The following is a 26594-nucleotide window of genomic DNA, read 5'->3' as shown; positions in this document are numbered from 1 at the left end:
AACCTGCCTCTGCATCTGAAGATAAGAGAAAGGAAAGGTGTGAGATGGATGCCTTGCCTGTCATAGTGTGAGTGATGTGAGGAGCAAGGAGAGCAGTTGGTAGAACACACGTTAATATTAAGAGCATGCATAACAAGTGCAAATGCATATGTGGGACAGATGCATCTTACTATTTTAAGATGTGTTACTAAGTTACAGCAAGCAAAGGATGAGTTCAACCGGGAGCAAACGGACAGAAACAGATACTTTGAAGTCAGAGCCCTCCCCTAAAGCCTTTCTTTAAAATCTTTCTACTTCATTTAACTTTATCGTAGATTAATTTGACTTTTCTGCCCTTTTTGTGTGTGAGTGAGGCAGAGGAGCAAAGAGTTTCTACATAGGTAAGAGGACTTTCTCTTTAGGTTGTCACCTCCTTGGCGGGCAAAGGGAAATCACGAGGCATGAAAAGTGTAGAGAACACTTCTGTTGTACGTATCTTCATTGGTCTTGAGGAAAGTGCTAAGTGTTCAGAGCCACACAATTTCTGAACTGTAGGGTGAGAAAGCAGGACTGCAAAGCACTGCAAGATCACTGGGCAAAGTCTTCTGAACTACAAAAGTAGGTGAGCCTTATAAAGGCTTGTTCTCTCAGCTGGCCCTCTGATATGTCAAAGGACAAGAGAAATGGAGACAAAGAAGTAACAGTCACAATTGCATACAGAGACTATGTACGCCTTACAAAGCCACCTAACTTAAGGCTGGCCAAAGACTTAGCACGTCTCGTGAGATTCAATTTTTATAACAAAAACATTCTAAGAGTGGGCCATACATGACTCCTAACACCTGTCACCTAGTCTTCAAGAAGCTGAGGCAGGAGGATTTCTGTGAGTTCCAGGTCAGACTGGGCTGTAAGACTCTGTCCCCCGCCGACTCCTCAAATGATAATGAAAACAAAAATGAAAGAAACCAGAAAACCCAGACTTAACGTGCTCAAAACTAGTTTCTCTGTTTTGTCTAGCTGCTTTCTGGGAAGGAGACAGCCTTTCATTCAAGAACACCAGCAACCCTATCTCCAGTTCCTCTAACTGCTGAAATCACAAATTTACCACACACAGCTACTGTGAGCTCCAGAAAGCACCCCAGAAACTCTATCATTTAGTGTGTTGTACCTTAATATTTCTGAAACTTTTAATTCAATAATATAGATATGAAAGATATACAGAATGTCAATTTGGACTGTATAAAATATGCCTGAATTAACCACACTCCATTATATGGACACATATCTGAATGACAGTATACATGGGGCTCTTGTGCCTCCCTATTTCTGATGTCCTTTACCATCACCACACCGTGCATTTCACTGTATGGATCCTGGCAATGATGTGGCTCTTACAATGTGATCTGTGCAGCTATGGCCCCTGTCTTTATGAAATGGTATGGAAGGAGCATCTCTCTGGTATCAATATAAAGAACATATGTGTGCTTGAGCACACGCTTTCTTTCTGTTATGAAGGCTGTGTGTTTTGTGAAAAGTTTCAGTACTTTTTCTGAAAGCTAGTGTGTCAGATGTTTATGACTAAATCTGTAGCTTAGTGTTCTACCTTTATTTTCCCAAGTGAATATTTTATGCATTTTAAATTTATTTCCTAGGGCTTTATTTTTTTAATATTCTAGCAAATTTACGTTAAGTTTTAAAGTGGGAATTTAAATTTGTTTCACTGAGTATGCACAATGTACTTTAATATATTTATTATAACAAGATTTTAGCAAAAGAAAACAGTTTTTTCCATCCATAAATCTCAAAATACCTTTGATACAAAGAAAAACAACTGGAGTGGAATGAATGTGCAGGCATTAGTTTATCTATAGTTTAAATAACACAAGCCCATAATCAAGTTTTCTACATCTGTTGGAGAAATTGGGTGGAGGAAGGGGTCCTATCTGGGCTATAACAACATCACAAATTCTAAACCCCTAGACTTTCCTCCTTTACAAGTTCATTAGGTTCTCACTACTAATATTACAGTTAAAGCACGAAGGTTTCTGTGGTATGCAACCCAACAGGACCCTTGAACTCTTGATGATGCACCCTACACAAGAGAAAGAGGGAGAGCCCCGAGGAGCATGCTTGCAACAGTAAGAATGAGTGATAAAGGGACTAAGAAACAAAACAAAAAGACAGAAAACAAAACTGCTTACAAGCCTATCTGCCTTCAACATCGATATGATTCATAGCTTTATATACTCAAACATGAATGATAGTGTCTCAATAAATGGATACAGATCTGACTGGATAAAAGGGCAACATCCTGATGTTAGAACAGCATCCATCAGACAACTGAAAAGAGCATAACATGTATGAAAACACATGAAATTTCTTGTGGATGTAGAAAAATTTACAACTCTAGTGAAAAAGATGTTAATTAAAATAATGTAAACAAACAATAACTACAAGCTCGTTGATAAAATAATTACCAGCTTAGAAAAGCCAGCTTTCAATCATGAGAACATTTGTAACTAATACCCTAAAACCCTAAAATTAAATCATTCCTCATCAACACATCATAATCAGAATATTACAGCTAGCCAATGCTTATCAAATAATGTATCAGATTCATCAGTTATTAAAACAGAATGCACTCATGTTATTTTTCTATTGAGTGTTCTACTTCCTGACAATTTGTGAATGAAGTATGAAAAACGGAGAACACAGGATTATGTGCTCTCTGCATAATGTCCAATATTGTCAGCAGTCAAAATGTCTTTTAAAGATTCTTAATCAAACAATACCTTTCCATAAAAACAAACCAAATAAACAATCTCATCTTAGGTGAAATTCTAGGAGAAAGGTTAAAGAGACTGAAACTGCAATGTCGTCAATGCCATCCAATATATTCAGTGACATTAAATGTGAAAATTAAAATTACATTTATAAACACTGCACTGAGTATTAATTCAGAGATATGAACAATACTCTTTTAATATCCCTCTTTTGATAAAAAGCCTTATAAATCCATTTAAAAAATTTTCTCAAGGGAGATACACTGTGCTAATTTATAAAGATGTCATTTTTAACTAATTTTTCCAATAAAATATGTATATCATGTTTGACCTAACAAGTTTCCACTAATCATAAAATTGTACCCAATTTCCTAATGTTTAGATATAAAAACTAAAGGCAAGACTATTTTGAGCCCTAGAAACACAGAAGCCACAAGAAACCCTAAATTATAACAATTAAGAGATTTTAATAATCCCCGTAATAAAAAAATAATTTACCCTCATAGTTGAAAACATACGTAGACCTTTTCTTACATTATTTGTTTACACTGGGACTCAAAACAGGGTATAACATGCAAAGCAAGCCTTCTACCCTGAGCCACAACCCCCAACATTTGCTTTACATTCATATAAAATTAAAGGCTGATCTCAATTTCAAACTAAAAGCCAACCAATAGTACCCTAAACCCTAAACGGAGTCTTTTATTCTAGCTAGTGGGAAAATGAGTACCATTTAGTTTTTAGCATGGAATGTTTGTTACCCAGTTTTGAGATGTATTTGTAAAGAATTTCAATCACAATAACAGTTTCAACTTATTTTAATGTCTAAACATTAAATTTTAGTAGAACTAGACACTGTGCTTGCCTGGATGGTTTTCATTATTTACTGTTAAAGAGAATAAAATCAACAAAAAGGTATCATCTTGACAGCTGTTGTAACTTCAACCAAGACAATACAGTTCTATTGTTTTTTTTAAGTGATGTATTAATGCTTCAATGGCAAAATATAACTACACACACAGACACACAGACACAACATATGCACACAGACACACAACACATGCACACACACACACACACACACACACACACACACAGAATGAGACAGAGAGGCAGGCAGATAGACAGACAGACAGACACTAAGACCTAGATGGAGACCAAAACCTTTGGTCCTACACCAATCTTTGTTTGATTTAATTATCATGGCACTCACTGCATTGGGGGTCAAGTATCCACATGTGCCTGTACATGATAAGCATAAAAACCACAGCCATTGTAGTTTAATTTTGTTAAACTAACCAAACAACTATAATGAATGTTCAAAGACTGTAAAAAAAAAAATCAGAAAAGGTCGTTTCTGGCAAAAAAAAAAAAAAAAAAAATGTCAAAGAGCAATTCTTTTCCTCATTAGAAACCATTTGTTTTCACCAATACTCTAAAGTTTTTCAGAATAAACAGCTGTTTGGGGGGCTCTTGTTCTGTGCTTCACTTCTCTGTGACATTCACATCCTCAGTGGAGATAGTTCTGATGACATAAATAAAATCCCACATAAGACAAAACCTAACAACAACAAAAACCAACCAAAGAAACAAACAACCACAACAACAACAAAAGAGTGATCGCTAAAGAAAACATCAGCTCTTTAACTAAAACCTGCGTCTGCAGTCAGGGAATGACAACATAACGGCCTGGAGGCCTACTGTCAAAAGGAATGGTCACAGGGTCATTCTGGCATTCTGGACAGAAAGAGACCCTCCTGAGCTTTCAGGTACATAGGACATAATGTCATTCCATATAAATGTAGCCCTATTTGGAAATCACTCAGCTATTTTTGACTTTTCAGACATTTCTAATCTCTTTGATTAAAGCTCAAATGTATGTAATCATTGTTTACTCATGTTTTGGAGAATGAAGCTTTGAAAAATATACATATATATGTATTTACATCAATTATGTATCACGTAATGGCATCACAAATGAAAATATAAGATGTTAACTGTATTTTCAAAGCAAGAGCAATCTGAAGGTAATCTCTGACTTATTTTCTAAGACTAGAGGAAAAATGGCTTATCTTCATCTATGGGATAAGTATGTTTTTCACCAGTGAATACCAGCACTTTGTTGTTATTTCCATTAAGGTAAGGTTTGTAACCCAAGTTACTTGAGTCATTTACCCACTGTCTATGAGGACATTTAAGGAGGCCTTGCATTCTTTAAAATTGTAGATAAAATTTATGTCCATTGGTGTTTTTCTTCTGAGAGTCTATTTCCTCTTTAATATTTCTCTCCAAATTAAAAATAAATGTTGAAAGGTTCTGGATGAATAAGTGACTTAGATTGAGGCATTGCCCTTTTGACTTGGTGCTTTCTCCTTATCTCTTAAAATGGCCACTTACTGCAGGTTCCTGACAGTATGCTTTCAATATGGTTCCTGCTTGAGACAGACACTTTGGAATCCAAAATAGCGTACTCAAAGGAAATGAACTATGAGATACATACGAAAAGCGAGGGAGCTCACCTAGGAAAGTACCTGCAACTACGTGAACGCTAATAAGGCTTAGAAGTCTGCTAAGGCAAGAAAGATACTGTAAACAGGTGTGTTGATCTCTCTTCCACAACTAGAGATCTTCAACAATTTCAGAAATACATGCTACACAGAACAATATATAAATGATTGGTAAGACCTTTATAATTTTTAAATAAGTTACTAGAAATAATAATTCTGAAATTAAACTATTTTCAAATTAGATTTACTTATGGGGGGCATACATGCCACAGTGAGGACAACTTTTATGGAGTCTGTTTCTCCTTCCACAGGTGGTCCCTGGGAATTGAACCCAGGTTGTCAGGCAAGAAACCAGGTACCATTACCTGTTGATGTATCTGCTCCCTTTTGAACTATTAATGAATCCAAAATTTGTGGTAGATATTATTGAAAATACAGCTGTTAGAATTTAACTACTTTAATAAGCAACTTTGCTGAATTAAGCTTTGAAATATATTCAAAGTTTATGGCTCATCACAATAAGAATTTATATCACAAGCCTTTAAAAATGTAATATATGAAATGCATTCCCTGAAATAATTACTTAAATTAACTAGGCATTCAGAATTGGGGATATATTCCTGCAAACAATTGACCTTCTGATTCTGACTATTCCCTTAATCATCAGGGGCAGTTTACTTGAAGCAGGTTATCTACAAATTCTGAATGCACCAACTAGCATAGAAATAATAGAACAATAGTATTTCAAGACATCTAAAATAATTATAACATAAAACAACCAGTAGTTCTTTCATTGACTGCTCTACATTTATAAACTGACATGTTTCTGTCCATTCGTTTCGGCCATGGAAATCTGAGAGGAACATGCATTTGTTTCATTCCCTCAAAGTATCGATGCATGTGGAGAAGAACAAGGAAGATTAGGAACTTCTGTTCACCGCATTTAATCTGCTCTTTCCAAATGACTTCCAGCATTCTCCATAGTCCACAGCACTTCAAAATGAAAATATCTCTATCTTCTCAAAGATCCTGCTACCCACTCAATAACAGGACCACATAAAATAGGAAGTTGACAGATCCTGGAGCGTGTAACCCCCAGGGATGAAGAGTGATTTTACTAATAGAGTTACCAGCGTCCTAAGTTTATGAGTAGAAATTATAAATCACTCCACTTCCACAGAGCTTGGCAGAGAAATCAGCCACGCCATTTATTTTTCTTTCCTCTCTGTCATGCATATACAGAGAGAGGACCATGAATCATCCCCTGCCTCAGGCTTGCTCTCGTAAGGGTAAAGGTCTATGAGTAACATGACATGAGCATGACCGTGAGCACAAAATGTGTGACCCTTATCAACAAGCCATCAGAAGTCATTCTACGGGTATGTGGTTCAATTGACAATACACTCTTAACATTAATTCAAAAGGGCTTATCTGATTAGTTTAAACTTGTGAGTGGAATGTAGCTACTACTTTACCTCCTGCTTGGGATCCTCTGGATTTTGAACTTGTCCCCTAGCAGGAAGTAGACTTCTTAAAAACCATTCACTATGAAGAGATAATAGTGTCTCTAACAAGAGATTCACTGAACCTGAGAGGGGGCAAGAGAGCAGCCAGGCAGCTTGTGGCCCTGCTAGGATGGCCCCAGTGCCTATCTGCACTCAACCCTCAAAGCATTGCAGCATATCATGTGACACCTTTTCCTCCCAAACAGTGCGGCCTAACAGAAAGTGTGTAAGAATACCACAAATACTCAATCCCTATTTGGATAAGTAGTTACAATGGAGCCAAGAGATTTACCAGCTTAATTTTTAAAAAGCTATTCTCAACCTCTACAAAAATCTCACAGGCTACAAACCAAGGGATGAAGTGGAGGTTACTAAGGAAACCACATCCCTTGAAATGTCTGAAAGCAGTATTGTTTTTGCACAGAAGTCACCATGGGGCAACCTTGAGCACCTTGCTATGCCTTTGCCACTGACAGCAGGGAAGTGTCCTCTCTGGGTGCAGAAGATAAAGCAGGAGCAGGAGAGGTTGGTGTTTATTTATCCCCAAGGTCACACACTCAAATCTCTGACCCCAAAGATGATGCTGTTCCTTTCCATTGAGTGCCTGCATTCTGTTCCCTCACTACATGATCATCATTCTTAGTTCACAACCTAACACCACACAAAAGCACAGGCCTGTCTACAGAAGTGATCTACAGTCTGGACTACGGATCAGGAGAAACCAGGCCTCAGCAGCCTAAACCCTTGAAAAGGACAATCCACATGCAGCTTCAATTTTTCTATTTTTAAGACCGAGCATTGAAGCCTTCTGTGCAATTCAGTAAACAATGAAAACAAAATATCTCTGATTAATCAGAAAAGACATGCTCCCTGAATTAACTCTATACATACATCAAGTTGTGAGTTAAATATAATACTGAAATACACAGAACTCAATGAGTACTTCAGATATACATTCAGAATTTGAACGACATCACATAATGCAACCGGATGATCATCTACATTTGAAAATTATATATTTATGTAGTTTCCATTTTCAAAGCAAAGTACTCCTCACTCTCCGATAGAATCTAAATGATGCATCTTAATATGTTACCCTTTTGAATAATTCAACAACGAATCCCATTAGCTTTAGATTCAGCTTATGATTAATATCATAGTTTCATTTACCTGTTCTTCAATGCAAGGTATGAAGTAGTAGAAGCTGCAGGAACACAGCAAACCAATGAGCAGCATTGGAATGAACAGTTAAGTAAGTGTTACTGACACCAAATCATTAAACTCCAGCTCAGGATGGCAGAAGCCCACAACACAGTTAAAAAGAAAAAAAATCTACCAACATGCAAAATTTATATAAAATTTCCCACAGTCCTTACATTCTCAATGACTCCCCCCAGTAAAGCCTGCAGTGCCCAGCATTACACAATGGTGACATTAAACAAGGCCATAAGTGCTGCTGTCATCAGATCAGATCCCTGCAGCGCTCAGATCCTCATTGATTACTGCATTCATCTATGCCGTTCTGTGCTGTACTGAAGTGACTCTCACAGTAGCAGACAGCAGAGCCCTCTTGCCCCACCATTAACCGTTTCCTAAAGCAGTGCATGGATGCTGCGACTCCCCTGCAGCCAGGGACAATACTCGGTGGTCCCCGAAAGCTAGTGAGGGACAAAGACTCAGGCAGATGCTCTTGGTCTCTTCCTGTTCCTTTCTCAGAGACACTTCATTGTGATATCTGGGATCTCCAAGGACAGACTAGAGCAGACCCTTGCTAACTTTAACACGCACACCCCCACCCCCGCCCAAACTCACCTGAAATAATTCGATCCCATTATCAACCCCTGGAAATGGTCCTGCCAAGCCCAACGTAACAGATCATTTCCTCTGCAGTTTTCCTAAATGAGGAACGGCACCCAGCGGCAGGAGCTGCACCAGGGCACGTAAAGCTGAAGCGCAGGAGGGATTGTTGGGAACAGAAGAAAACTGCTTGTTCAGACTCTCCTGCACGATCAACCTACTGCTGATGGCTCCTCTCCAGAGGGCGAAAGGACAAGCGACAGTACAGGAAACCGGGGCGGGGGGGGGGGGGCAGGAATGGCTTATATTTGTGATATTAAAGGATAAGTGACCATGGTCATACGATCCATAGTGTAGCAGAACTGTCATTACGGCAAAAATCATCGTTTTATCAGTCATCCACCTACATGTACTCCATCCGTAGCATACCTTGTATTAAGGAACAATAGGAACGTTAGCAAAAGAAAGGAAAAGCTTTGAAAACAATTTAATGGTGGTAAAACGCTCAGTCTCAAGAAGCAGTAGTAGATGCTGACACATTCCTCTAACCCACGCCAGAGGGTCTGGAGAAACACGTGGTGGCCGCTTCTACTTTGTTTCCTAATATGAACTGCTAAATGATAACCCAGCGAGAAACAGGACAGTCCCTCAGTAATTTAAAACAAATGTGCTGGGTTTACCTAAATAGCATGAACTTGCCTAAAAAAGTCCTATACGTTGACAAAACATCAGCATTGGACTCTTCATTGTGATAACAACTTAAAAACACCAGTCTCTAACAAACTGACTACTTTATATACAGATTGGATGGCCAAACACCCTAGCTGTCATGATAGAACTCTCATCCAGTGACTGGTGAAAGCAGATGCAGAGATCCACGGCCAGGCCCCAGGTGGGGCTCCGGGAGTCCAATCAGCGAGAGAGAGGAGGGATTATATGAGCAAGAGATATCTCAAGACCATGATTGGAAAAAGCACAGACACAAATAGCCAAACTATCAGAAACACATGAACTGTGGAACCAATAGCTGAGGAGCCCCCATGGAACTGAACCAGGCCCTCTGGATAAGTGAGACAACTGATGAGCTTGAACTGTTTAGGAGGCCCCCAGGCAGTGGAACCGGGACCTGTCCTTGGTGCATGAGCTGGCTTTTTAGAACCTGGGGCCTATGCTGGGACACTTTGCTCAGCCTTGGTGCAGGGAGGAGGGGACTGGACCTGCCTCAACTGAACCTACCAGGCTGAGCTGAATCCCCAGGGGAGACCTTGCCTTGGAGGAGGTGGGAATGGGGGGTGGATTGGGAGGGAAGGCGAGGGGTAGGGGGGCTAGAAGGGAGGGCAGGGGAATCCATGGCTGATATGTAAAATTAAATTAATTATACAATAAAAATATTTATTAAAAAAAAGAATGTACATTAAACCCACCTAGGACCTTTGAGAACATTTCCTTTTCTTTTCACAAAGTTCCAGGGGCACTTTAAACTGGCATTAGTCAAAAGTTAGCCAAATCGTAGCAAGGGAAAGAAAAAGGCAATCCATATTAATTGAAGGCCTTTTCTGTGCAAAACACAGTACTGTCATAATTTTATTTAATTCACTTATTTCATAGGGATATGATAAAGTTATGTTACACACAACCAGTGAGGCTTAGCAAAGTTTATTGATTTGTCCAAGGTCATGTAGTTTAAACATCGTGCCCTGGAATCTGAACTTGGCTTTCTTTACCTGGTATGAAATCTCACTGGTCCGACACAAGGACTACCAAAGTTTTTGACTTTTACTTCAAACTAGGCCCAGGTTTTTATCTTTTTTTTTCCTCAAGTGCTTTGTGCTTGTTGGAAAGGGGGAATGGGCTGGTTTGGTGGGGTCTGTCATCTTACATGTCTGCTTCCCCAATTCTGACCCTAGGGCAGACTGTTTGACCGCAGTGAGTGGAACTGGGAGGCCATGCTGGCTAAACATGCTGGTTTTGCTATGTGACTGACCCAAGGAAGACCAACAAAGGCATGGTCTACAGAGAGACCTCAGGACAGCACCAGGCATGAGGACTAGTGGACAGTCAAGACTTTGAGCAATTTATTCATTTTCTGTGGTTAAAAACATTCATGAGCTTTCTTTCCACGGATTTCATAAGTCCAGTCAATAAATTAAACATTTAGAATCTCATGCTGATTCTATGTGAAAGCTGAAAGGATTGTCTCTTACATGCATCTATGTTCCTGTTTTCTCTCACCCTATGGACCTCCCAGTATGTGCTAACTTTAAATGGTCAATCAAGTTTCAATGTTATTAATCTGGTATTTCTTCCTCATTCTATCTCATATATTAGTATTATTTGTGTATAATTTCCTTGAGTTCCCCCAAATTGCCTTGACTTAAGGAAATTTATCAAATGGTAACACATTTTGTTTCTAACAAAAAAAAATCTTAAAAAAGAAAGCAGGCCCCTGAAATGGTATGCACAACATCCAGTTTACAGAGTAAAAACAAAGAATCAATATTAGAAAAAAACAATAAACTATTGTAGAACTTTTTGTAAAATGGCCTTTCAGGCATTTCTGGATACTGCATAACATGAGATCTCATGCAAAGTGACAGATGTCACTCACTGAAGACTGACAACACACAAGTAGAAAAAAAAAATCCCTCTGTTACGGTTTTATTGATTTAGAACTTTATACCAACAACATTTACTTACTTCAAGTATTTCTTATTTGAAACAACTCCTCCCACTGTGAGTGACAAAAATTCCCCTGGTGGCAGACCACACAGACTAACCCTCACCTGTGACGCCACAGCTACCCAAAGCCCAGCAATTTTGAGCATGCGGCACATGGATTATTTAACCTAGTGGCACTGTAAACTAGGTAAAGGCCTGTGACTGTTAAAGTTTCAACTTTTTGTTTTCTTTTCTGAACCCCAGTATCCATTATTTTGAAAACGTGACACAAATTCCCTATTGCTGGATTGATTTCCATAATGACACTGCCTTGTCACATTCCTCTGTCTTGGCATTAGCTTGAGCTCATGAAGCATGAACACCCTGACTGAAATACAAAACCCATGCACAATTAAGCAATTTATTATTGTTTTTGGTTTCACAGAGCACTGACTTCCTAATCTTTAAATCTTTACTTGACTAGTTCACGAGAACAGAAATCATAAATAGGACTGCCTCTTACAACCTCCGGGCTGTACTGGAAACCCCACGATCTCACTTCAGATTAGAGATAAAGTGGTCAACTGGAGGAGTTGCTCCATTTAGAAAATGCAACAAAATCACTCTGTATCTTATACACATGGATACTGAGATCAAGAGAAAATGGATATGATGGGGGTATTTAATATAGATTTGGGTGCATCCAGAGAGAAAATAAGGCAAAATGACTTTTTTCCAGACTCACCAGCACCTGATCGCTGGGTCTCCCTTGTTCCCACTTTAGTATCAACAGATCTCAGCTCTTCCCGCCCTTCCGAGGAGACGGGAATCCCAGATGCACACATCGTAGCCACCTTGCACGGAAATCCAGCTCAAGAAGGACAATTCTCTGCTGCCTAAGACCTTATCTGCAAAGAGCATGTGTTGCCTTCCTCTATCACCATGCTTCTACCATGGAATGAGAGGAGCAACAGGAAATGGAAACCGAGGGAAAGCCTTGGTGAGAGCTCAGAAAAGTCTCCTTGCATGACTGACTCAGGTCACGGCAGGCACCTTGCAGCTACCCAAAAGAGTGGTTGGATAAAATACCAACACACAAACCTCCACGGACCTGGTGGTATGAAGACTGGTAGCATTTACTGAGGAGAAGCATATTGGCATCTCTGCTGGGTTTTAAGCAGATCCACAGGATTCAGGAAATAAGCTCTCTGCCAGATGACACTACGCTCCTAGCCATTCCTTATGTTTACTTATCGCCCAAATTACTTTAACTAGTGTCCTTTCTCCTGCTGTGAGCTTATTTGTAGAGAGGGCTAAATAAAGGATTTTTATGACAATGAAATGGCCTTTAGCCCACAGGATGGTTTCTGGAAGCATCAGTCGTCAGCTTTTGCTCAGGACTATTAAAATTCATTAAATGGGAACATTTCTTATGGTTTTATATTAGATTTATAAAGAAAAACGTCTGCATTACTTCCTGAAGAAATGAGTGAAGTTGGGCTGTATGCGTATGTGCCATTTATTTTATATATAGTATTTTTATTTATTATATAACTATATAAAATAAGTTCCTTTTGTTTTATTTGCCTATCAAAGGAATCTTCAAAAATATATGTCCCTATATGTTTTAATACTATGTGTTTCAATAGTGCAACATTTCCAAGATGAAAATTTGGATATCTGGACAGATGATATTCATGACTCCCAAGTTATAAAAAAATTTTTCTACCTTGTGATTTATTTCACCGAAACAAATAGGTACATATGACATTCAGTAGCTTTTCTGCTGACACTTAGTATTCTTGGATTTTAATATAAACGATATTATAAAAGTTAAAATGCTGCAACCCTCTTGTAGTTGAATACATTTCATTGTTCCTAAAGAATATTCATGTATTTCATAGCAAGTATGAAAAGCATTCAAGACGGAGACTTGTTTGATAAAATTCTTCCTGGGGAGGGGCAACACACATCTATTCCATGACAACTTGAAGTATGGGTACCACCAAAGTGCAACTTGGTGAACCATTGAGTTTTATTGGGGCTACTAATAGGAATATGGTTGAGGGGTTACTTATAGGAGCAGAAATGACTCAAAGACAGTGGCATTGCCAAAGGCCACCTCAGCATGGATAAGAGCTCACAAAGCTTGGAATCTGGAGCACATTTGCACTATCTACAGGCAGTTCAACAGGTTGGAAAGTGTCCTTTCCAGGTGCCACAGTTGGTCTAAACCTCTTCCAGGAAGCTGGTCTGCTCTTGTGTTCTCTCTCTCTCTCTCTCTCTCTCTCTCTCTCTCTCTCTCTCTCTCTCTCTCTCTCTCGTAAGATGAATTGCTAAATGGTTTTATTAATTTAAAAAAAAACCCTGATCCAGATATTGGGATGAATACTGAAAGATCAGAGAAGCAGAACAAGCCACAGCCAACCTCACCATGCCAACTCCTCAACCGATTCTGCTTCCTCAGACTGAATACCTCTGACTCCTCACCTGGAAGGGATCTCAGTTGAACTGCTTAAAAGCTGCTAGTTGTCAAAAATTATTTGTTCATAGGTGTGCGGATTAATGTCAGGGTCTTCAATTCGATTCCATTGGTCCACATGTCGGTTTTTATGCCAGTACCAAGCTGTTTTTATTACTGTAGCTCTATAGTACAGCTTGAAGTCAGGGATCGTGATGCCTCCAGAGGTTCTTTTATTGTACAGGATTCTTTTGGCTATCCTGGGTTTTTTGTTTTTCCATATGAAGTTGAGTATTATTCTTTCCAGGTCTGTGAAGAATTGTGTTGGTATTTTGATGGGGATTGCATTGAATCTGTAGATTGCTTTTGGTAAGATTGCCATTTTTACTATGTTAGTTCTGCCTATCCATGAGCATGGGAGATCTTTCGATTTTCTGACATCTTCTTCAATTTCTTTTTTCAGGGACTTAAACTGCTGGCAATGGTCGAGAGACAGTCCGAATTGACCTACTCTGGTGATGGGATGGCCAAACACCCTAATTGTCATGCTAGAAACCTCATCCAACTACTGAGGGATCTGGATGCAGAGATCCATGACTAGGCCCCAGGTGGATCTCTGGGAGTCCAATTAGCGAGAATGAGGAGGGTTTATATGAGAGAGAATTGTTGAGACCAAGGTCGGATAAAGCACAGAGACAAATAGCCAAACAAACGGAAACACATGAAATATGAACCAATGGCTGAGGGGTCACCAACTGGATCAGGCCCTCTGAGTGGGTGAGACAGTTGATTGGCCTGATCTGTTTGGGAGGCATCCAGGCAGTGGCACTGGGTCCTGTGCTCATTGCATGAGTCGGCTGTTTGAAACCTGGGGCCTATGCAGGGTCCCTTGGCTCGGCCTGGGAGGAGGGGACTGGACCTACCTGGACTGAGTCCACCAGGTTGATCTCACTCTGTGGGGAAGGCTTTGCCCTGGAGGAGATTGGAATGGGGGGCGGGCTGGGGGTAAGGTGAGGGGGGCGGGAGGGGGGAGAACAAGGGAATCTGTGCCTGTATGTAGAACTTAATTGTATTGCAAAATAAAAATTAAAAAAAAAAAAGCTGCTAGTTCCTAGTCCTCACGCCTTATATACCTTTCTGCTTCCTGCCTTCACTTCCTGAGATTAAAGGCATGTGTCTTTCCTAAGCAAGACATGAGGTCTCAAGTCCTGAGATTAAAGGTGTGTGCCTGGCTCTGTTTTCAGTGTGGCCTTGAACTCACAGAGCTCCAGACAGATCTCTGCCTCATGAGTGATAGGATTAAAGGCATGTGTTCTGCTACTGTTTGGCCTCTCTGTCTTATCTAGTGGCTGCTCTGTTCTCTGACCCCAGATAAGTTTTATTAGGGTACACAATATATTGGGGGACACAATATATCACCACACTTTTCTTTCTTTCTTCCTTCCTTTCTTTCTCTCTCTCTCTCTTTCTTGCTCTCTCTCTTCCTTTCTTCTTTCCTTCCTTTCTTTTTTCCAACATGCTATTTTTGGTGATTATTTGAGAATTTCATACAATGCACCCAATCACACCTGTTTCCTATCCCACCCTTGTCCACCCTCCCACCACTGTGGCCTTCCCAAATAAAGAAATGGACATAAAGAAAAAATACACCAAGTCCAGTTTATGTTGCCCATATACTCAGGAGCATGGTCAAACTCCTAGTAGCTAGCCCCTTAAAGATAACTGAATCCTGCTCCAACCCTCTGCCAGAAGCCATCAACTGTTTAAGGACTCTCTTCAATGGCTTCTTGTCTGGATTGTTTCTTCTTTGTGTGTGTGTGTGTGTCTGTCTGTCTGTATCTGTGTGGGTCAATGTGCATGTATGTGCACATGTATATGCAGATGCTTGTATAGGCCCAAAGAGAGCACTGGATCTCTTGCAGCTAGAGTTATAGGTGTTTGTTGAGTGACCCAATGTAGGTGCTGAATCTGAATTTTGATCTTCTGAAAGAAGAGCAAGTGTCCTTAACCCTTGAGCCACCTCTCTAGCCCTATAACAAGATTCTTTGATCCTTGAAATTAAATTCACAAGTACTTAATCAAACTTTTCTTTTTAAATCAAACTTTAGTTCAAATTTGACAGCCATAAAATACACATGGGGCCTATTGTATACAGACAAAAGTCACTGCTTTGAAAGTTGACATAGTAACCACATCTTAGTTCTTTTCCTCTACAGTGCTTTTTATTGTACTTCTCAAAGAACTCTGGTCTCCAGATCCCCAATCTCTTCCCAGCGCATTTTAAAGTAATTATCAAAATACTGTACTGTTCGTCTAAGTCTTGAGAAAAGTAGAGTCAAAGAAATGTGTACCACATGCCTATTACTTCCAACTGTCCCCAAGTACTTTTAAAAGTTAAAATTCATCTCTATTTTTCTCTATCTGACTCAGGTAAAGTGTTCTGCAGATCACAGTCCTGTCTTACAATAAAAAAAAAATCTTCTTTATAGACAAACACCAGGCAGTTTTTATTTAAAAAAAAAACTGTCTCTGTATAATATTTCATTTTCTTTCAGTACTTTTTTCCCTTAGTTTTATAAGCTTTATTGTTTAAAAAACTTGCAAATAAATAAAAATAGAACAAACCAAAATTAACTAGATCCAAAGCTTACACAACTCAACCCTAAAGAAAAATGAAGGTTTAAAAAAAATTGCAAAAAAATGGATCGATTTAGAATGTATGATATTAGATGAGATCACAAAATCTCAGAAAGAAAAACTCACATTTTATCTCTAATTTATGGAATCTAGCCAATAATATGCGTACATATATGTGAAAAGTATGTACATTTAGGTATAGTGTAACACAAAAAAAGAACAAGAAAGGCTACATATAAGGGAATTATGTGGAGAAACTGCAGGTAATGAAGTTACGAAACAGGATATAAAACTATTTTTCTCAAGTTCTAATTCTGTCATTTTTTTGATGGTGGATAAATATATCAAATAAATTCAATACTGAAAGTGAAAGTTTTCATAGGAAGCTCAACAGTTTCCACTCCCATGCCAGGCAGTTTAAATGAGTGTGCCTAGATAATATAACTTAAGAATCTGCTTGTGGGGAAACAGAATCGAGAATGGTCGTTCAGCTATAACACATCGCTATTGTATTGCTTGGCTATATCTATTTCTAAGCCATGCCGTATTATATTAACCCACTGGCCCTTAAGGGACCAGAGCAGGACAAACTGTAGGAAGAAAAGCATAAACATATTGCCTTTGAATCTGTATTTGTGCTAACATCACATCGCCTTGGAAATACTAACATTGTTAATATTTACAGACAGTATCTATTGGTTACATTTTTAATCTTTACAACCAATAAAACACAAACATATAGAAAGTTATAAAAAAATAAGTTCAAATTTCTAGTATTTATTTTGAGCCAGTTTCCTTAAGTAAACCCAAAGCACAGGGATATTTTTCATCTTTGAAGCTTCTCTGGAAGTCTTCAAAGGAAAGCTCTACATGGACACTGTCCTGTGATTCTTTTCAAGTTTCTTTGCATGCATGGGTCTGACGGCTTCTCTCATCAAGCCCAAATTCTGAACACCGACAATATTAGGCACTAGAATAAAGAGAGAAAATATTCAGACCGGGCTTTTTGCTTTGAAATATTAGGTAATATTTCAGCAACACAGATGACACACATAACAAGTCAATAGCACAGCCAGAGTTTGAAACCAACAGTAACAAAAACCAGCCACACTAACAATGCTTTACTTCACCATCTCCTTAGGTCTGAAGAGTAACTACTTCATGTCCAACATGGACTGTGTTCTTAATGATTTACAACTGAAGCAGAGAATGTCCATGAAGTATAACTCACTATATGCTACTAGCTGACGCCTTTTCTGAAACATAGGATACTGCTGTGCTCTGATATCAGAACACTGGTTTATGAAGCAACTAGTGGGTACTAGTGAAAGTGAAAGGACCCCAAATTAACTGTGTTCATAAGAGGCTGCAAGTTCTGTTCATTTCTAAAAGAGTTTCAGTGCATATCAACACTAAAGGTTTCGAGAAGTACCGCATCAAGGACATTGTTAGTCCATTAACACTAGTCAAACAAATTTGAGCACACATGCTTATCTTTCTTTTTTTGGCAACTGATTATATTAGCTGTTGGGGAAATGTTTGTATTGCTAATACTTTTTTTCTGAACTTTTAAAAATATGGTAATTAATAAGAAAGACAGGAAAGTTCTGGATCTGTTTTTAACTGATCTAGAAGTGGTGTCCAGGATCAGGCTACAGTGGTTTCTTTAAGAGCAGACACTGTCACATGCCCTGCTCTGCCATTGGAATGTCTGTGATCATGCTTTCAAAGTAGCAGCCCAGCTCTCTGCATGTGCACACTTTGAGATCCATGTCTTTTATTTATTCAACACTATGGGACCACACTGACATAACCGTCTTGAGTCTAAGCTACAAAACATAAAATAAAATATAGACTGAAAGAAAGAAAAACTACCTGATATATTACAAGCAGTTCAAATTACATATGTCTAAGCAATTCAGTGACTACTCAAAACAACATTTTGTAGAATAACAATGGCAGGAAAGAAGTAACCTTAGTTTTGAAGATAGGAGGATGAAATCTTAGGATTTGGTAAGTAATGTATTTAGTTCAATTTTTGGTATCTAGATTATTGTTCATATCTGTAATTCTCTGAGACAGAAGGCTTCAAGTTATGTTCATCAGGTTTCATGTCCCCCATAAGGGGGCTTTGAACACTGGAAGAACATCTGGTTATAGATTGTGTAGCCTGGAAAATTTTAGGAAAGGTTAAAAAAAAAACAACAATGTAGTTGAGGCCATCCAGGAGCTCTATCACACAACAATTCAATTCAAAGCAATGTATTTTATGTGAACTGTAGTCTATTTTCAATAATTATACTGTATATAGCATACATACATATGAACACTAATGTTCACTCTGTCTGTCTGTCTGTCTCACATATGCATGCATGTGCACACACACACACACACAGAAAGACAGAGAAATAGAGAATGAAACTAAATAAACATTTTAAAATAGAAAACATGTCAAAATAAAAAAGAGCCCAATTGACAAAGCTATAAAATATACTTTCTGGGCACCTTGCCTTCCCTTTTGTCTATTCTCTGCAACATCAAGGGAACTGGAAGAGTTTCACATTAGGGCTAAATCAGAAAAGTATGACAGAAAAAAATAACACTAGTCCAACGTCAAATCGAGCATATATATCCTGTTTTAGGATTATAGAACAATGTCTGCGTAATAAATCCAATCTGAAGCATCCACCTTGGGAACAGAATGAAATTTTGATGTCTTATACCTAGGGCTCAGTGAGAAACCAGATTATGTATTTATCTTAGGTCTGTGAAGTTTTAAGACGCATCCTCCTTCCATTGTAGAAAAAAGCCCTTTTTATAGGCCCTAGACTTAGGAAGAAATGGTAGTCTCAATGCCCAGACTTTTTATCTCTACAAAAGCGAGGACAAAATTCTTCTGGCCCTATGTGGTTTTGAGTTCCAAGCTCCTAGTCATCACAGGTACTGATTCACCCTCAGGAAGGTGCTTAAACTTTACCCTACACATTTTTAAATCTTGTTTTATTATTTCATTTTTTGAATTTAGGAAGTTTTCATTCACACAAACTCAACAATGCCTTTTTTTAAAACACCATCTTTATCCTTCCATTTTAAATTTCTGCAGGGGAATTTGACTTTGTTTTTTATTTATTCATCTTAGGCAACCATATACTTGTAAGCCATAAAGTGATTCAAATGGTGTCCTGGTTAGCTTTTTCTCCTTGCTATATTGGCATCTGTAAATGTTATTCGTATGTTTGAAAGCCATTAAAGAGATACATTCATTTGTCTTTGCTGGGCTACAATTCAAGTAATGTTGACTGGATCAATGACGTTTTCTTTATGACTGTGTCACTCAACTTACTATTGCCACAGTCAGAATTTATTTCTTCACTAAGAAAATCACAGATTAAAAAACCTAAAGATTAGTGTTGGGGAAAATATGATAGATTTCAAATAGTAAGTTATAATGAACACATACCATGAACAAGAGAATCAGACTGCTGCATGGAAGGAATACCACAAAGAAACAGGTTTTCACTAATTATTTCTACACAATATTTTTCTTCCCTGCTTTTATATATATATATGTGTGTGTGTGTGTGTGTGTGTGTGTGTGTGTGTGTGTGTGCTAGCATTTCTTATATGAAGCTCATTAAAGTCTTTTAGGTATTCAACAAAGTAAATCACAATCAGTGATTTCTCAGAATAGAACTCTCCCACGGTGGTTTGAATGAGAATGACCTCCATAGGCTTATAGGTTTGAATAATTGGTTCCCAGTTGGTGGAACTGTTTGGGAAGGATTAGGAGGTGTGGCCTTGAAGTAAGTATGTCACTGGAGTGGGCTTTGAAATTTCTAAAGACTCAGGCTGTTCCCAATGTGCTCTTAGCTTCTAGTTTGTGGGTCAGGTGTGAGCCATGGCTCCTGTGCCATGCCTGCCTGCCTGCCTGCTGCCACAGTCCCCACTATTAGGGTAATGGACTCTGATCATTCTGGAACTGCAAACTCCAATCAAACCTTTCCTTCTATGAGTTTCTGTGGTCACTGTGTTTCATCACAGATACAGAAAAATCAATAATATAGAAGTTGATACCTCATATGGAGTATTGCTGTGACAAATCTAATTATGTGGCTTTGGTTTGTGTTGTTTGTTTTCCAGTTATTTTTTCTTTTCTTTTTTATTGTATTTGGGTGTTTTGTTTTTGGTTTTGAATAAATGTGGAAGACTTTGAGACTTTTCATGAAAAAAATCATACTGCTGTATGCAGAAATTAATGGGTCATCCTAGAAAGTTCTTAGAAGATCACAGTGCTAAGAGCCATGTGAACAGCAAAGACTTTAAATAGCAACTGGACTACAGGCCATTCCTGTTATATTTTGGTAAATGTGCTTTCTGCTTTCTGGCCATGTCCTAAGAATTTACCCAAAGATAAAGTAAAAATTACTGGACTCATTTCTTTGGTGGAGGAAATGTGAAGAAGGCCTACTATTGACTCTGTGGTATGGTTATTAGTAATTACTCATATGTATATCTACAATGAATAAGAGCAAACGGGGCAAAAATAAATTCAAAATGTACAGTTTGAAGAAAAAAGAGCACCAGGAATTTTAATATGATGAAGTAAATAAGGATATTATGGGGAGGCCAGATGCACACTAGAACAAAAGGAACAGTGACTTCAGAGAAAGATCTCTCCCTGCCTAACTGTAGTAGAAGATTCTTTGTGTCCCATCCAGTCCTGAAGCTGCTCAGACCCAAATAAACACACAGAGGCTTATTTTATTTTTAAACTATGGCCATGGCAGGCTTCTTGCTAGCTAGCTCTTATATCTTAAATTAACCCATTTCTATAAATCTATACTTGCCACGTTGCTCATGTACCTTTACATCTTGCTGGCAGTGGCTGGCAGCATCTCTCTGCTCTCTTTTCTCCTCTCTTATCTCTCCAGTTAGAATGTCCTGCCTAATCTTATTCTGCCTCACCATTGGCCAAACAGCTTTATTTATCAACCAATCAGAGCAATGCATATTCACAGCATACAGAACGATATCACCCATCACCTAACTTCCAACTTGTAAAAGGCAAAGGGTTATGAAAAATTTTTACTCCTAAAAAAAACAACAAAAAGAGAAATTTCTGCAACTTTAATTCAAAGGGCCAGCCTCCACTTCAAGTAGGCAGCCAAAATTAGCAGTGTTGCCCATACAGTTCTGGCTCTAGATTCACAAAGGATACAAGAAAAAAAGGTTTGTGGAATCTTTCTCTACAGATAAGGAGAGCCACTGAGGCCAGGCCATATGTGGCAGTGTTGTCCTTGCATGAAACTCTCTGCAAGAGACCCTGAAAGCCTACTGCTTGAAGCTATGAAAGTAAAGCCTAGATTGCACGGGAGACCCCAAGATGTTAGAGAGCTTCAGTCCAATGATGGTGGACTAAAGGCATGGCATTGGGAACAGCTGAGGGCTCACAGCTCAAACCACAAATAAGAGGTGCCAGAGTCATGGAATATCTACTAAAGAGAGCTGCATACAGGGAGTGGAACCAGCTCAAGAGAGTGCTGTGTGTTGCATGCAGCAAAGTTTGATGGATGGAGCCAGCAAAGCCTTTTGACATTGGACTTGGAGCTAAGGAAAACTTGGAGTTTTCTTGCTGCTTCAACCTTGCTTTCTCCCAGTATTTCCTCAACATATCCCCACTCATTTCTTTTGGAATGGCATTGAGTATGCCGTGTCATTGATTGTTAGAGGTATGTAATTGGCTTTTTGATTTTTACAGGGGATAAGAGCTGAAAGATCGCCTTGAGTCTTAGAAGAGCTTTTGAACTTGGAACTTTTAACCGGTGGCATTGGGTCTAAAAGTTGAACTTTTGAAGTTGACTAAGCGCATTTTGCTTTATAACAGGGTCACAAGCCTATGGAGTCCAGGGAGTGGAATATGGTGGTTTGAATGAGAATGGCTCCTAAATGCTTATGTGTTTGAATACTGCATCCCAGTTGGTGGGACTGTTTGTGAAGAATTAGGAGTGTAGCCCTTGTTGGAGGAGGGCTATCATGGGGAGTCAGAGTTTCAATGCATTTCCAATGTGTTCTTTGCTTCCCATTTGTGGACTAGGACGTGAGTTCTCAGCTGTAGCTCCAGTGCCAAGCCTGCCTACCTGATGCCATGCTCCCTGCTATGATGGTGATGGATGGATCCCTCTGGAACTGCAAACCACAAAACCTATCCTTCTACAAGTTGCCTTGGGCATCATTGTTTTATCACAGCAACAGAAAAGTGACTGATACATCTCCCCAAGATAATTGTAATTGACTTGCTGTGATGGTTAATACTGATCAGTCTAGAAGTGATAAATGTCCTGGTATGTCTGTGAGGGATTATCTTGATTGGTTAATTTAGGCAGGAAGACCCACCCTAACTGGGAAGCATCATTTTCTATGCAGGAGTTCTGGACTGAACAAGAAGAAGTCTAGCTGTGCAAGCAACATTGACTCTTCAGCGTTTTGATTGTGGATTGGAACCCAGTGCTTCTGCCACTATGACATTCCTGCACAGTGGCCTGAAACCTCAAACTGTAATGAAAACCAAGTCCTTTCTCCCTTAAGTTGCTTTCGTCAGAATGTTTTTTGTTGTTGTTGTTGTTGGTTTTTTTTTTTTTTTTGGTTTTTCGAGACAGGGTTTCTCTGTGTAGCTTTGCGCCTTTCCTGGGACTCACTTGGTAGCCCAGGCTGGCCTCGAACTCACAGAGATCTGCCTGGCTCTGCCTCCCGAGTGCTGGGATTAAAGGCATGCGCCACCACCGCCCAGCCAGAATGTTTTATTACAGCAATAGTTAAAGCAACTAAGACACTCACAAGTAAATTATACAAAGATCAATGTTTTCTCTGGCCTATACTGTGTCTAAATTGGGGGGAAAAACTAGTGTTTTATGTGTTCTTCCCTTAGTTACCTTTAATTTTTTTCTTCTTGAAAAACAGTGAGATTTTCAGAATATAAACACACACACATAATTACTTCTCCTCTACTCTAAGCAAAAAGCATATTTAAAACTTGTCATTCAAAAGCATATAAGTAAGATGTATACTTATATGTGTACTTATAAGATGGATACAAGAGCATATAAGTAAGATGGATCAGAGACCAGTCACCAGCATGAGTGGTTCACCAACAGGAACACTAGGATGAGCCTGGGCAATGGGAAGCGCTCTCTGACCAAAGTTTCTGCACTCAACAAGGCTGCAAGAAGCTCATGCTCATCTGCCAGGACTGTGTCTGCATCTCTGAGATGCAGTACAGGAAATAGCAGAGGAGTCAAAGCACGAACCATATGCCCAAGACACGATTACTTAAAAGGCGGTAATTAATTAACGGCATTTTACTATCCCTAGCCTTTCACCAGGAGAATCAATACAGTTCATATTCTACCAAGAGCAAAAATAAAACTGGAAAAAGGGGAGCTGTAAGCAGTCATGACGACAGGACTGTAAATATCATGTTAAGTAAGGGGATAAAGGGTCACAAAGACAAACACTGTATATTCTTTCCATCCGTGGGGCCCAGCTTCTGATTTCCATATATGAATATTTAGGAAGCAGAAGGAGCAGAGGAGGTCAGGAAATGGGAAAGCACTCCATGAAAGAGAAAAATGAGCCTTCAAGGAAGTTCCAAACATCAGGTATACTTGAGTTTGAGCAGTTCCCAAGATAATTTCAACTCCCCATTTACTGAGAAATACATGGTCTTACGTGATTACTTTAATGGATAGCTTCCTAAAGGTCCGTACTTTCCAATTCATAACTCTCAAATTCATAATTTCTCAAAAAAGATCAGTACTCTGCAACCATAAATCTAATGTTTGTTCTCTGTTCTTTCGGGGTATTACACCAATTTCATTTCCAACTTCCTTTCTTTCTTACCATTCAGTTACCAGTCCGTTCACACTAAGTTTTGTGTTTTACTGTTATTTTTGATGTTACATTACTGAGGCTGTTTTATATCTTTTTTTTTTAATTCTAAGAGTAAGTAGTTCCCTTCTATAATGCATGCTATAAGTTTACCTATGGATAGTTAATTTTTCTACTGCATTAAAATATTCACTAAGTAAATATTAAATGGCAGAAATAACACAGTTCCTTTTTTATAGTTCAAAAAATTTGATTTGCAAGTAATAAAATAAAGAAACACAATTCTGAAACTAGAAAGCAAGGACTCCTGCATGCTGAGCAAACGATTTACCAGTGAGCAACACTCCCAAATTTAATTTGCTGTCATTCAACATACCAGTACTCATTGTCTGCAGCACTTTTTCCTAAATGCATTAAATCAATAAACTAGAGGGATACACCAAGAATTAAAAGGTAGGAAAAACAATTGTTTTCATACTCAACTATTCACAGTAGTATTTTATTGTATCTTTGCTCAAGTATACTTCTTTACAAGTTAAAAGTGATTTCATCTTTGAAATCTCTATTTCTATGTAAGCAACTTGAAGCTGTCTCATTAGTAAAACCGAACATAAGTACAGAAGAATAATACACCCACTCAAATTTATGATATGTTTCCCTCTGGAAACACAACACCCCCACAAAAAATAAAAACATTAAAAGCAAAACTAGATACTTCAGGAGAAAAACGAAAGTTAAGTCTTGGGACAGGGAGGCACTGTAAGGGGCAGATTGCTGTCAAGAAACCGAGACAGAGAAGGTAGTGATAAATATGAAAGTCAGGAAAGGACTACTCATCATTTGGCAGGAGCAGGATGTTGGGAAAGGTGGGGCTCAAGATAGGCAGGCTTGGACTATGTTGGGAAGAGAAAGGACTGACAATTCAGGTTTCATCCAGTAGGCATTCTACCTCCCAACTGACAGGAATGATAAGTTGTGAAAACAATAACCATAACTGCATTGGATGATCCTCTATATTTTCCTATTCATCAAAGTTGGGTCACTTAAAAGTTTCTGTTCCCAAAATTATATTTTTAAATTTTTTTTTTCTTATTGCATGTGTGTGTGTGTGTGTTTGTGTGCGGCCATGTGCATGTGATGTTCCCAGAAAGGACAGAAGGAAGGCATCAGATATCCTGAAGCTAGACTTACAGGCTTCTGGGAGACACTCAACATGGGTGCTGGGAACTGAACTGCAAACGAAGTAAGCACTTTTAACCATCAGGCCATCTTTACAACCCCCTGTTTCAAGCATTTTAAAGGCCACTGTTCTGTTCCTTGATGACCTCTGAGAAGTCTTAAGCACCCTAGGCAGAATCTATTTCTGCTAGAATATTAGAAAATAAAGTCCAAGTGTTGGGCTGGAGTTATAAAATACAGATGCATATTTATGCTATTTTATTCCCTAAGCATAATTTGAGCTATTTTTTTTAATCCTTTCTCCAGGCACACAGATGTCCAAATGAGTATGTTACTTACTATGATACTGTTATGGTTGCCCTTGATTTTGAACTTGTTTGGAATGACATGTACCCAATATGACTCACACTACTTATTTAATATGAATACTGAAAAGAAAATGAGAAAAAAAAACTATTAGATCTCTCCTTCGACTGATTGATCAATTGATTGATCCTCCCCTCCATATCTTCCCTTCCATCATGAACCTTTTGCTATATGTTCTTACCTCCTCAATGTGCACCGTTGCCTCAGGTCTAAAGTATAGATAGACCATGTCAACCACGACCCAAAATATCTCAAACTGTGAGCCACAGTAAAGAATTTTGTCTTAAAGTTATGTCCACTTTATTTGGTCATAGTGAAGAAAACTCATAGTGTAAGTTACTTTTACATCCCTGTAAGAAAATATCTGAAGTAACTTAAAGTAGGAAAGACCCATTTTGGTTCCTAAGATCTATCATGATGGGGAGCACATAACTGTGGTCTTAGGTCAGACTGCGGCAGGAGGATCTTATGGAAGTAGCTTCTCATACGGTGTGGATGAGAGACAGAGTTCAAGTTAGAACCAGAGCAACTATACTCTCTTTTGGTGGGTGATCTACTTCTCCTAGTAGGTACACAGTCGCAAAGGTTTAATAACCTCATGAACCAGCTTTATCATCTAGGAACAAGGATGAAATTGTATGAGCCTATGGGGACACATTTCACAGCCAAACTATAACCCTGGCTCAAACATAAAATGATTGTTCCATGTTTGAATGGAAATACACAATCCATGCCATTGTACGCTGAAAGTAAGTGACTTGTTTTAGGTTTTATAGACACTTACAAGCTTTTGCTTTTAGGCTCAGAGGAGACTTTGATTTTTCAACTTTTGAATGAC

General features: G+C 38.7%; 1 protein-coding gene across 11 annotated transcripts in view; it reads right to left on the bottom strand.

The window, feature by feature from the left end:
• Rims1 (regulating synaptic membrane exocytosis 1) overlaps positions 1-26594 on the bottom strand; it is a 492321-nt gene that overhangs the window by 183127 nt on the left and 282600 nt on the right. For 4 of the 11 annotated variants that reach the window (XM_059243933.1, XM_059243927.1, XM_059243926.1 and 1 more), the window contains exon 1: positions 11975-12074. The exons of the other annotated variants lie outside the window; for them this stretch is intronic. In XM_059243933.1, the coding sequence (XP_059099916.1) occupies positions 11975-12074 (100 nt within the window). Of the gene's footprint in view, positions 1-11974; positions 12075-26594 lie in introns of those variants that run through there. 11 annotated transcript variants of the gene reach the window in all.

This window comes from Peromyscus eremicus, chromosome 16_21 (assembly GCF_949786415.1).
Source record: "Peromyscus eremicus chromosome 16_21, PerEre_H2_v1, whole genome shotgun sequence".
Classification (NCBI taxonomy): domain Eukaryota; kingdom Metazoa; phylum Chordata; class Mammalia; order Rodentia; family Cricetidae; genus Peromyscus; species Peromyscus eremicus.
This window is presented reverse-complemented; position numbering and strand designations above follow the sequence as displayed.